The sequence below is a fragment of the Pleurodeles waltl genome, chromosome 2_1, assembly GCF_031143425.1.
Source record: "Pleurodeles waltl isolate 20211129_DDA chromosome 2_1, aPleWal1.hap1.20221129, whole genome shotgun sequence".
NCBI lineage: Eukaryota > Metazoa > Chordata > Amphibia > Caudata > Salamandridae > Pleurodeles > Pleurodeles waltl.
The window spans coordinates 812,592,639-812,606,750 of record NC_090438.1 but is presented as its reverse complement, the minus strand read 5'-3'; the positions used below and the strand labels follow the sequence as shown (position 1 = coordinate 812,606,750).

The 14,112-nt window shown below is 41.2% G+C and overlaps 1 protein-coding gene across 1 annotated transcript in view; it reads left to right on the top strand.

The window, feature by feature from the left end:
* The window catches only part of ALDH5A1 (aldehyde dehydrogenase 5 family member A1), a 129,970-nt gene extending 123,931 nt beyond the window's left edge, over positions 1-6,039 (top strand). Inside the window, exon 10 of the mRNA XM_069218756.1 lies at positions 4,896-6,039. Within this exon, the coding sequence (XP_069074857.1) occupies positions 4,896-5,101 (206 nt within the window). The 3' untranslated portion in view covers positions 5,102-6,039. The remainder of the gene's footprint in view (positions 1-4,895) is intronic.
* Positions 6,040-14,112: the final 8,073 nt, after the last annotated feature.

The following is a 14,112-nucleotide window of genomic DNA, read 5'->3' as shown; positions in this document are numbered from 1 at the left end:
TAGTATAGCACTAAAACACTATACCTACAACTGGGACTATGAAAACGGCTTGACTGAGTTGCTTCCAACAGTCTTGCGCCAGCTGCGAGGGAGCACGGATGGCCACGGAGTCAGGGAGGTGAGGTGTTTCTGGAGCCGGTGCGGCATCAGTTTCTTACTACCACCAGGGAGGTGGGGCATCAGTTCCTTACTGCTAGGCAGGTGAGGTGATGCGTCTGTTCAGTACGGTTTCAGAGGAGAAGATGCGGCATTGATGGTCAGGCATTGGTTCTTTACAACAAAACCGAGGCAATGAATCCATTAGGTCAAGATGAGAGGCCCCACACCATGGGGCCACAGCTGCTGCGGTGGAGTTGGGTGCCACGGACGTCGGTGTCACAGCACTCTGGACTCTTACCGTGGTGGGACTTCAGAGGGGCTGCAGCAGCATTGGGCCTGCATTTTAGGTTGCAGTCGTTGCACTCAGGGGGACCACAGCCTGAAGCAGGCAGTGGCGCAGGGTCAGAGGCTAGTGCCGCTTCTGAAGTCGCTCTGCAAGTCAATGAACTGGTTTCTCCATTGTTGCACCAGAACTCACTTCCAAGGGCAGAGGAACTGAATTTGACCCTGTTAGACTTTTTTCATCCTTGGCGTGGTCTCCCTTAACTTTTTGCCTCTGTTCCCTAGGTTGTTGATGTTTGCTGGACTCTGATTTTACTGTTTTTATTACTCTGGGCACTTTACCACTGCTAACCAGTGCTAAAGTGCAAGTGCTCCTGTTTAAAATGTGTACGTAATTGGTCCTCCATGATTGGCATATTTGTTTTACTGTTAAGTCCCTAGTAAATTGCACTAGAGGTGCCCAAGGCCTGTAAATCAAATGTTACTAGTGGGCCTGCAGCACTGGTTGTGCCACCCACATAAGTAACCCTGTAATCATGTCTTAGACCTGCCACTGCAGTGTCTGTGTGTGAATTTTTACACTGTAAATTCGACTTGGCAAGTGTACCCACTTGCCAGGCCTAAACCTTCCCTTTTCTTACATGTAAGGCATCCCTAAGGTAGGCCCTGGTTAGCCCCAAGGGCAGGGTGCAGTGTATGGATAAGGTAGGGCATATAGTAATGTGGTTTATATGTCCTGACAGTGAAATACTGCCAACTTCGGTTTTCACTGTTGCAAGGCCTGTCTCTCTCATAGGATAACACGGGGGCTACCTTTAAATATGATTAAAGTGTAGATTCCCCTAGAGAGTAGATGCACATGTGGAGTTTGGGGTCCCTGAACTCACAATTTAAAAATACATCTTTTAGTAAAGTTGATTTTAAGATTGTGCGTTTGAAAATGCCACTTTTAGAAAGTGAGCATTTTCTTGCTTAAACCATTCTGTGACTCTGCCTTGTTTGTGGATTCCCTGTCTGGGTCAGTTTGACAGTTGGGTTGTTTTTCACCTCACACTAGACAGTGACACAAAGGGAGCTGGGGTGTAACCTGCATTTCCTGATTAGCCATCTCTGCTAGGAGGGAGGGGTGGAGTGGTCACTCTCATCTGAAAGGACTGTGCCTGCCTCTGACAATGCAGGCTCCAACCCCCTGGTGTGTCTCTGAGGCCTTGCCTGGGCAAGGCAGGATTTCACAAGTAGGTGTGAGTCCCCTTTGAAGAAAGGTGACTTCAAAGACTAAAATGGGTATAAGAAGGGCACCCAAATCTACAGACCTTAGAAACACTTCTGGAACCAAAAGGAACCTCTGCCTGGAGAAGAGCTGATAGCTGAGGAAAAAGTGCTGCCCTGCCTGTGACTGTGCTTTGTGGAGCTTTCCTGCAGTGCTGCTTCTGCTAGAGTAAGAGGGCAAAGACTGGACTTTGTGTGCCTTCCATCTTGTGAAGAAATCTCCAAGGGCTTGAGTTAGAGCTTGCCTCCTGTTGTTTGAAGTCTCAGGGACAGCAAAGACTTCTTTCTGCCAGCACCTGGAGTCTCTGGAGAGACTCCTGCTCTGACAAGTGGTGCCCTATCCAGTTCCTGGGCCCTTGAAAGGAAAGCTGGTGGAAATCCAAAGAAATCGACTTCGGACGACTCCGGACCGACGCCGCTGCTGAATCCGGTAACACCGTGGAAGTCGCCGCACCACGTCGTGACCGACGCCGCTCGAAGTGCACGGATTCACCGCTTCGCACAGACGCCGCGATCCCCGACTTCGCGCATCGGCTTGTTTTCACTCTTCACCAAAGGTACTGTACTTGGGGGTCTACACGACTACGTGTTCGGCGCCGCTAGTGTCGGCTTGTTGGGAATGACTCCGTCACGACGCCGTGTTCACATCTCATCGAAGCATTTTTGTTTCTAAGCGCTATTTTTGGAGTTTAATCTTTAAAAATTCATAACTTGACTTGTGTATGTTGGATTTTTGTCGTTTTGGTCTTGTTTTGTTTAGATAAATATTTCCCATTTTTCAAAACTGGTGTTGTCATTTTGTGGTGTTTTAATTAAGATACTGTGTGTGTGTGTGTGTGGATACAAATACTTTACACCTAGCACTCTGAGGTTAAACCTACTCCTCTGCCAAGCTACCAAGGGGGTAAGCAGGGGTTAGCTGAGGGAGATTCTCTTTTATCCTGACTAGAGTGAGGGTCCTTGCTTGAACAGGGGGTAACCTGATTGTCAACCAAAGACCCTATTTCTAACAGACCCCACTTGGCAAGTCTTGCCTCTCAGCAAGAGAACCCAGGCACTGGTAGGCAAAGTCTTTGATGTCTCTGAAACTTCTTAACAGGAGGCATGCTAAATCCAAGCCCTTGGAGAACCTTTAGAAGCAGGATGTAGCAAGCCAAGCCCAGTCCAGTCCTTTCACAGCATCCAGCTCTTCTTCCTGGCAGACTTTCCTCAGTCTAGAAAGATTCTAACTATGTGGTGTCAGAGGTCCAGTACTCGTCCCTATTTCTGTCTTTGGAGTAGGCCAACTTCAAAGAGACGTCTTTGTAGTTGATAAGACCCTTCCTTTACCTGCCCTGGTTCCAAACACACGCCATAGGATTGGAGACTGCTTTATATGAGGAGAGACACAGCCCTGTTCAGCTGCAAGTGTCAGCTCCTTAAACCACTCTAGCTCTGGAAGACCAATTAGCCTGGTGAGGGGCTGTCAGGATATGCAGGGCACACCTCAGGTCCCTTTGTGTGGCTGTCAAGAGTGACTGCACAAACAGCCCAACTGTCATCCTGACCCAGACATGTATTCAACAGACAAGCAGAGGCACAGAATGGTTAAGCAAGTAAAGGCCTATTCTTTAAAAGTGGCACTTTCAAACTTCTAATTCAGAAACCAACTTCACCAAAAGATGTATTTTCAGATTGTGAGATAGGAGACCCCAAACTGTATAGCTCTATTTGCTCCCAATAGGAAATTACACTTAAACAATATTTCAAGGCAGTCCCCATGTTACCCTGTGGGGGAGATAGGCCTTGCAATAGTGAAAACAGAGTTTAGCAGTATGTCACTATCAGGACATGTAAAGCACACCAGTAAATGCCCTTCCTTTAAAATGCATTGCACCCTGCCCCTGGGGCTTCCTTGTGTCTGCTTTATGGGTGACTTATGTGTAGTAAAAGGGAAGGTTTGGACCTCATAAGTGGGTGCACCTGCCAGGTCAAAATGGAAGTTTAAAAATGCACACACAGACACCGCAGTTGCAGCTCTGAGACCTGTATACAGGGATTCTCGTGGGTGGCATAATCAGTGCTGCAGGCCTACTAGCAGTATATGACTTACAGGCCCTGGGCACTTTACTAGGGACTTACTAGTTAATCAAATATGCCAATCATGGATAAACCAAACACCAATGCAATTTAGACAGAGAGCACTTGCTCTTTAGTACTAGTCAACAGTGGTAAAGTGCTCAGAGTCCTGAAGCCAGTAAAAATTAAATGCAGCACACAGTCAAAAACAGGTCAGAGGCAAAACGTTTGGGGATAACTCTGTAAAAAGGGCCATTTCCAACAATCAGTTTGGTGTGAATTAGATTCTGCAACACATTGCGTATGGGACCCACATCTGGATATACCTTTGCCGTTTAGGGCGGTACATCAAACACAAAAGGTGAGGAAGAGTGCGTTCAATTTGGCTCACCACTGGTCATCACACAGGGGAGCATTTTAAATCATCGTTCTTTTGTACAAACTCAGGTTGCATGGTGGGTAAAGGAGCAATCGTTGAAATGCTACCCCGAGTAATAGCCATTCGTTAGAATTATTGCAAGCGTTTCTCATCACATTTTTGTGTGATTTCTATAATCCGGTACAGAAGAGGAGTGCTGTCAAATGTGAATCAGTATTTTTGTAGCATGCACCTGTTCTGGATTCAGATTGTGCATTATTCTGCCATCTAGTGATTGGGCTTCAAAACGTCTTTGAAAAAAGTGTATTTGTTTTGGGCGTCAGCCATAGCTGGAGATAGTAAAACTCTCTTGAATTTTACCATAAGCCCACAAAGCCTCATTAAAGAGCCACCTTCTTAACCAAGTAGCTTATTTCCGGAGTCTCTAAGGAAAAATATCACAACTCTCATTGGTTGTCAGGGGGATGTCTTTACTGGTTCATTGTGAAGTAAAGTCTGTTATTCAAGTCAAATTTCACTAGCCACACACTTTTAAGGAACTGTTTAATCTTAATTTATGGCTTTTTAAAACCCTGCTGCTGAATTAAATGCAGGGTGCTTTTTCTTTTATTCCCCATACCAGTACACTGAATGCTGGTTAGGAGCAGATGGAGAAGCAATTTTGCTTTTGAAGGCACTTAGTGATCTGATTGTACCCCATAGAAGTGATATGCTTATAGCACCGATGTGCCTGTTAGTACTTTTAACTTTGTTTTAAATAATTTGTATTTTTTCTTACTATTGGCTTTTGTTTTTCCATATGGAACAGGGTATTTCTACTCCCAGGACCCAGCCCAGATCTGGAGAGTGGCAGAGCGTCTGGAAGTGGGAATGGTTGGCATAAATGAAGGACTTTTGTCAAGTGTGGAGTGTCCCTTTGGGGGTGTTAAGCAATCCGGCATTGGGAGGGAAGGTTCAAAATATGGCGTGGACGAGTACTTAGAAATCAAATATGTCTGCTTCGGGGGCGTGTGACGACTAGCTCGACAAACAAACAAAATAGGACACCTCCAGCTCTTTGGTGCCAAACTTTGGTTAAATCTGAAGAACATGTAATTATTAATTTTAATTTGATCCTCTTCTGAAATATGATTTTTGTCTGCATAACTGTGCCAACCAAGGACCAGGTACAATTAACATTGTTGTGTCAGTTCCCTTAAATGATTACAGTAATAATTTATACAGAGTAAACTTTTTTTATTTGCAACTTACTGTTACGATATAAACATTAAAAGTTTGAATCTGAGTTGTATACTGCTTGTAGGTTTCTTGTGACAATAGCATAGCACTGTTACCTTTTTCCACATCATCAGTGCACTTTGTTATACATTTCTTTTATGCCACTTTGATTCTCAGTCTCTGACATAATTAAAAATTAATTATTTTTGGGTGCAAGTGTTATTTTGTTTTTCAATTATAAATTTCAAAGTATCACAACAATGATATGCACTTATTCACTTCTTCAGTAACATGAATATAAAATTGCAAGCCTGCGTGTACATACTGAAGTTTTCCCTCTTTGGATAAGTCTAAAAGAACTAGACATTGTATGTACTGTAAGTACACAAGTAAGAAATAATCTTTTTTACTTTTTTCGTTACCATAAGCAGTTAAAATCAATTTTAGATACAAATTGCATCTATTGAATAATTTAATTTGCATAAGCACTGTTGATTTTGTTTTGATCTTTGTTGGCAATTGTTATTCTTCTTCTCTATTCATGTAAATAGTAATGTTACATATTTAAAAAAAAAAAAATTTATACTAAAATAGTGTTTTCTGTTTTGTGATCTGCAAAATAAGTGGGATCCTTCATATTATGGTTTTGATATAGAAGGCTCAGGTGTGTAGAAATATGTCAACAGTCTTGTTAAGGCATACAAAGCATAATAAAAGCAAGATGGAGCAATTTACCTGTTGTCAATGGTTATTTTGTACATGAAATGTGATACAAAAGTCTAGTTTTCGACACCCCACTTGCAGTCTGTGATACATAGTAGTTCTGGCCCCTTGATATAACTCTGTTAAAAAAAGAAAAAAAAAAAAGTCATGTCATTTTTATTTTTTATTTGTGTTTTTATATCCTTAGGGAAGTAATTTAGCTTGAATAGCCGTTGCTAATGCGGAAAGATTATTATTATTTTTTTCCTGGACATTTTTAAAAATGGTGGATGTATTGCAGTGATGTAATATTTCAGGGACCATGAGAGCTATATACTTCATTTTGGTGTTAGAACGTAGGCTTTGGGGGTCAGGTAGTCTTATGAAGGGACAGAAAATAGATCCGCAGAGCAACCCTTCCGCCATTTTCCAAAATGGCCGCTCTACAATGATGTGTTTTAGCCATCATATTGGTAGTTTATATTAATATTGTTTTTGTTTCATGTTTTCTGTTGATTTAAATTCGTAAACATGAGCATGACAAATAAAAAAAATAAAAAAGTGTCATATGCCAAACTCATCCGAAAGGAAAGCTAACATCAACCATGGCTGGACAGAAGAGAGTTTGAGATGCTGCAGAAATACAGCAAGACGAAGTTCACAAAAGATTGAAACCGATGGGTGAACAGGATCAAATGTTTTATCATTGTAACATCAAGTGCTACAAGTTGTATACAATGGGAAAAGCCTGGAAAACAAATTGTCAACAAATAGCAGAAACCAGTGAACCACTACAAAAATCAGTCTTATGAGAAAGCAACGACAACCAAAGCCAATGCCCATCCACTTAGAAGATCAATGGCTACCCCTCTCCAACAATTATTCAGAAAGCAGAGGATCTTCGATGTGTTATCTCTGATTTAGCCAGAACAAAGGCCAGAGGGAATGACAAAAGAACAAAGTACAGAGTGTGAGTCTCAAAGGGCAAACATGATTTATCTGCAGCTAGTTTCTTCCAAGATCAAGTTTTCAGCCGAGTAGCTCATCAACACAACGAGGTGAATGTATTTGTAGTAGATTTGTATGCCCACCCGATCTTCGTGCATGCATACATTTGAAAATATGAATGTACAATGAGCTCCCGGTAGCACCATAACCACTAGCCTTCAGTTAACTTTGCACTCTTTGAAAAAGAAAATTAAGTTTTAAAGCTACACTTGAGTGCTGGCTACGGGTTCACCCTCCATCAGATCAGAGAAATAGTGGCTAACATTGATGGAACTGTATTGATACATAATAATGTAACTAAGACTTTTCTGGTGAGAATGTACAATGACAGAATTCGTTTTTGTCAGTCTAACAGAAAGAATGAGCCACTTATGGTGTTCTCAGCTGATTTGACTCCTGGAGTTCTTGCTGCCAAAATAAGATGAAAGGATGCAGTAAAATCAGCAGGAACCATTTTAGGAAACTTCCTTTAAGATTTAGATTTTGGACTTAATGACAAATCTTGTGATGCCCTAGAGCTCCGCAATCATGGGAGTTAACAAGAATGCGTGATGTTGTCTTAACATTTTGTACATCATTGTTTAATATCAGCAAAGCAAAACTGTTACAAACTAAAGTTCTTGAGTTTGAAACAGAAGTCAACAACATTGATGAGGGATTTGAAGACCTAATCGAAGAAGTGGAGGGCAATCCCACGAACAGACAGGAATATGCTCAAATGTGCTATCTTTTCCAAATCATGTTTTATGAATTACATCACAGCAAAAAGAAACAAACTCCTCTAAACATGACTGCCCAACCAATTCATGACAAGTGCAAAAGTAAAGAGCTAATCACTTAAATGAATGGGATTGGTGTATCAGCAAGTTATAATGACATAGTACGGAGCAGAAACTTGCAAGCAGCTCAATGCTGTAAGATCTTGTGAATCAGACAGCACACCACTTCCAAGTCACTTTACCAGGAAAGAATTTACAATTGCTGCTCTTGATAATTTTTATTGTGAAGACAGCTCTTCTTTGTCTGGAACATCCAGCAGATATGATACTGCCATGGTGCTTTTTCAAGACTGTACCACTGAAGTAGCTGCTGGAAACCAAGTTGTGTCAGTTGTGAGCATAAACAAACAAAGCTGCAAACTTATAACTGCCTTGCCAACGTGTGCAAAATCACTACAAGCCATCAACACATCCCAGTCTACAAGAAAGTTTCAAAGTGTCTGAGGGTATGGATCTTCTACCTGATGCTGTGGTCCACAAAGCTGATTGAACTGAATTTATCATATTGCTTATTCAGTGGGGACAGAAGGATGAAGAAAAGCCAGTTCCTCCGTGAGCTGGAATTCATACTCAGATCTCCCAGAATACTGTCCCACTGATGGAGGTTTGGTTTTTACCAGTAATACCATATTTAGTCACAAATTATGCAACAGTATACACAGTTCTAAAAAAAAATCCAAAATGGATGCTGAGCTTGAAGACCAGCCTATCCTGCCAATTTTCTGTGATAAGAGTGTTTTCCATATTGCAGCTGACATTTTTATGAACATTCCAGTAGAATTTGATTACCTTATCCAATGATGGGAGTTCTCCACATGACGAAAGTTGTGTTGCAGTGTGCAGGAAGTTATCTTAGTGGATGTGGCATAAACAATGCACTTATTGAGGCTGAATTCTTTGGAAGCAAAACTGCCAAGTCACTATTAAGTGGTCTTCATTATGTTCATTTGTTACAAATGCATTAGCGTGCTTTCTGGAACAAGAATGACAAATTAGATTTTGTATATCTTACCTCAGAAGTGAACAAGGCAGTGGGTGCACATCATTCAAAAGACATAATGCAGAGCCAGGCAATGTTCAATATACTCCGTTCAAAATAAGAAAACCTGAAAACCAAGTTTTAGAGTTTGTCAAAGAATGTGAAGAAAAATCAGAACTTTGCAAGTACTGGGTAAATGTTTTACACATGATAGCTCTAGTACATGCTGATGGGGAAGGTGATTGGGAGCTGCATGTGAAGACTGTGGATTCACTGATTACTGTGTTTCGAGACTTCGATTGCATAAACGACCTGAGATATGGGTCCTGGTATTTGGAAAGAGTGAATAAGCTAGAGGTGGAAAAATTATACCTCTACAGAAAATTCATCCAAAGACATTTTGTGGTGAAAGACAGGGAAGGTTCAATTCTGTGGCTGCAGATATGAAACTTGAACAGACGATCCAGAGATCACAGAAAAGCTCTAAGGGAATTGTTGGTGAGACATATAAAAGTGAATATGTTGCTCAATGGCAGCTAGTTTGCCATGACGTTCTTTCTATTTGCAATGTTTTCAGAGAGATGACCATTTCAAAGTTGATGCAAAGTTAACTGTTCCTCACCACAAACTTGTGGGAAAGAGAGGGTCACGTTTTAATAAACATGTTGACAGCCTTCTTCATTTTCATGCAGCAGCAAGGGAACCCCTATGAAAGGACTGAGCCTGTGCGACAACGCAACTTTGTGACCAAACAATATGTGGATGTCTACTGGATATCCTGGAACATGGATCAAAACTGAAGCAGGAGGGATTTGCATTGAAAGAGAAAAAGCTGTTTGACGTAATCACTAAACCTAAACCTATACGCTTTAATTGCCATAGGAAGAGTTTCGTCCAATCACTCACCAGAAATCAGGTTACAAAAACACAGCTTTCGCAAGCACACAGAGAAATGAATGTAGCAAATGAAAGGGGTGAATTTATCAAGGACATTCTGTTTCATGATCTTCCAACAGATGAAGGAGATGCTGCAACCAAATCAGTGAGGCACAAACTCGTACAAGAGCTAAAAAACAAAAAAAAAAACACCTGAAGAGTTTCAATTTGAAAATGTGTTGTCATTGAAAACTGTTGAACCTTTATGTCACAATTGCGAATGGTCAAGATTTCATCCATGCAAAACTTCGGAGAGGTCAGTCAGACTGTTCTACAGATATCAGTCAGTGTGCATCTTGCAAAAGCTGCACATTGTCTTTGTCTTTGACAATTGTCTTGAACTATCTGTCAAAGAATGAGACGAACGTCTACAAGTGGAACAATTGACCTTGCAGCATCAAAATTTCAATGCCCATACCTGTGCAACTTGATAAATTCTGGTCATTGACATCGAACAAGATGAGCGTGGAGATGTTAACACGCCAAACATTGCTTATGCTTTAGTGAACACTCAGTTTCCAATAATTGCAAGTGAAATGATTGTCAATGAGGTGTTGGTGCCTGCAGAGAGAGATTCAGAAGATATGGGCCATATTGTTCAAGAACTTAAAAGCAAATTGGAAGAAGCTGACCTTTGTGTTGTGCCACATGTTGAGTGGGCTGTTCAAAAAGGTTCCAGTCTAGTTATTGTACTGGCAAATGACAGATGTTGTTATGTTATTATTGTGCTACTTAGATTTGTTGCATTGTTCATAAGTCAAGGATGGTCAAAGTTATGGATACATTATGGAACAGGCGAGAAAAGACACTTAATCCCATTTCATATTCTGCACAAGAAACTTGACCCAGAGATGCCCAATGTTCTTATCGAGGCACATTTTATTATGGGTGATGACTCCATAAGCAAAATTGGAACAAAGCTTTGTGCTTTAACTGCTGAACCTGTAAAGTTTCTAGAAGGATTTGTTGAGACAGTAAAAGAATGTGACTTTAAAGACATAAAAAACCTTGTGTGTGTGTGTGGAAAACAAGTTCTGACTCACACATTTGATGATCTTCGGTACAGTGAGTTCAAGAGATCAGTCCCGCTGAGTGACCTTCCACTGACGTCATATTCTGAGTGTGGACACCTTAAAAGGGTGTTTTACTAGATCAGAAGATGTGTAAATGTTTTGGATCATACATGTGTAGAGAAGGATCTGTGTGAGTTTGTTTGGGACGATATTGATGGGGTGCTAAAACCTACAGAATTTCTAAAGCCTCTACCCACAGAACTTACGTGTAGATGTACTTGCAAAACCTGTATTACAAAAAGACAGCCCTGTCGATATGCTCTTCTCAAATGTTCAACATTCTGCAAATGTACAATGAGCGATTGCCAGAACAAGTAAAGTGTACTATGAAAGTGTCTAAAACAGGAGTAAGCATTATTTTTTATTCATATTGAGATCATTAATATTGTTTGGTGTATACATAAAAGGATTAAAAACCATTATTATCACTTTCATTTCTTTATGGGTCTCTTCTTCCTCCATCATAGCTGCCATTTTGGAAAATGGAGGAAGGGTTGCTCTGAGGAGTTATTTTATGTCTCTGTAAGACTACTTGACCCCTAAGACCTATATTCCGACTCCAGAATGAAGTATATAGGTATCATAGTTCCTTAAATATTACATCATCATTGCAACATATCATCCATTTTGAAAACTGTTGTCCAGAAAAATTCGGCCCAAATCAGCAAATTCTGCCCAAGCTACATTACTTCTCCAAAAACACAAATATAAAATGAAAATCTCTGGACAACAATTTTTTATGGCGGTGTAACAGGGGGCCGGGATTATAGGAAAAACTAGATTTGGCTGCTACATGAAAGGGAAAGCCAGGACTTATCTTTGCATCTAGGCGCAGAGACTAAGAGGGAGAACCCTGTGGAAGCAAGCAAAATCACAGTTCTTCTTTGGCACTACCCTCTTCAGATCTTTTCCAAAATTGATCTTACAGGTACTCATCATGAGTCAACACTTTGCTCCCCCCTGCACTTTGGTTTCTAAAGTAAAACCAACCTTCAATGTTATGCCTGGAGAGAGCAGGATGCAATCAAAATGACCTTGAGCGAGAGAGAATTTCGAGGTCTGATAAGAAAGCCTCACAAGCCGAAGTCAGAGACGGACTGGGATAGACAATATCTCCACTAACTCCACCAGGTGCAAATGGGTATTAAAGCCTTGAAGACTCTCAAGGGACACAATTATGGATTACAGTGAAGGGGACATGCCCTCATGAAAACGGCACTTGCTCATAAAGATGGCACAAGAGTGCTTGGGATAAAATGAGTGTGAACTCTTCCTTTTAAAATTAAAAACCCTTTTTGATTTAGCATTGTATGATGGGTACAGACCAATGTAATCCATCCCAATAAGGGTGACATTCTGTATCTCTGGCCTGTGATTTTACTAGCTTTAAAGCATCATACTTCATATAGGGTTGCAGTACAACAGTTGTAATATTGAACACAAACATGTCTTTAGGTTTTGTATTCCCTTTTCATTTCGTATACCTTTGTACAATATTTTATTGATGTGATTCTTCTTAAAGTTGTCACTTCAGTTCAGGATTAATTTTCGCATTCCAAAATGCATTGCAGTTTTCTTTTTCCACAGGAGCTGTATTCTGAAATGAATAACTGTGGATTCTATTGTTGAGAACCTTCACTGGATAATGTTTTCAAGTGAGAGAATTGATGTGGAAGTTGCACATGTTGAATGTGACTTCTATTATCTAAATATGGAAGACATTGTAGAGTAAGAGAATGAATGCCAGAATTCAGTGCTCTGAATATAAAGTTGTGCACTCCGTGTTGTTTTTTCGGAAGAGTGTTTTCTCAAATGGGTTAACCTTACACAGAAAAATATCTCCCAAGATTCTTTAGTGCAAAGACTTTGCCTTGAAGTTTGAAAGAAATCCCCAAAAAGTAATAGCTCCCAAATAATTTTATAGCAGTGAAAGCGCATTTCCAGTAAGTAAAAAGAGTGATTATGTTACAGCAGTTTCCTAAGCAACCAATCCCAAAGTGGTTTATGGTTTTCAGTTGAAATTCAAAGGCAGGTGTTTGAAGGCACTTCTACTTGATGGGACAAAAACACTGGAAGATAACCATATTCAGTTAATTATTCGTCTAGATCAGTGATCCACCAACACAGTGGTACAAATCAGTGCCTTTCTGCTGGCCTTAGGATGCCACATTATTTCTTTATGATATGGTACTTCCTCCTTTGCCAGTAGTTAAAAAGTTAAAGCTCAATGAGGAACTCTAGACCAAGAAATCACGTTGAACCAATAGAAATTGGGCTCGCTCAACCTCCTGCTTTTTTTTTTTTTTTTTAGAATATTAAATTCTTGCCTAAAGAAAAGCATGTTGTAATTGTAGCTGTCTGCAAAATGTTCATGGCTGTATTACAGTTGTGGCCTGTGCACAACGTAGAGGCTGAGTTTTGGGTCCTGAGCCCTAAGCATTGGTACACGTGCCTGTTCATCTTCAATAAATGTGAGATCATGTTACCTTTTTATAAAAAATAGTTTCTTTTATTAACTTAAGCCACTTAGGCCCTCATTACAACCCTGGCGGTAAATGCTGCCTACCGCCATGCTGACGGCTGCCAAAATATCAGGACTGTGGCCGTATTCTGCTACGGGTATTATGACCCACACAGAGAAATCCGCCACTATACAGACACCCACACAAGTCCGCCATTCCAAAGGTCAGTGATAAACTGGCGATAGCAAAACCCACACCGTTACGCCAACAGGAATACGCCCATAGCATTACGACCCACGAATCACCACAGCAGTCTTTCAACCGCGGTAAACCATCGGCGGTACACACCGCCGCGATCAAAATACACACACACACTTACAAAACTACACCACATTGGACAATTGAAAATACACACACCACACCCACACCACTATAAAACACACCCACATTACCCACAACCCCTTACAGCGAAAAAGAAGATAGCAAACAGAGAGAGACAAGCCAGGAGCACCCACTCAATCAGAAGCACAAAACCATCTCCCATACACCATCATCGCACCTCACAACACATCACCCCACACATCCTCACACATCAATCACACCACATCCATGGCACCCCAAAGACACCCCAGGTTCTCAGAGGGGGAGCTAAGGGTCATGGTGGAGGAAATCATCCGGGTAGAGCCACAGCTATTCGGATCACATGTGCAGCTGACGTCCATTGCTAGGAAGATGGAACTATGGCGGAGAATCGTGGACAGGGTCAACGCCATGGGACAGCACCCCAGAACAAGGGATGACATCAGAAAGAGGTGGAACGACCTACGGGGAAGGTACGTTCCGTGGTTGCAAGACACCAGGTAGCCGT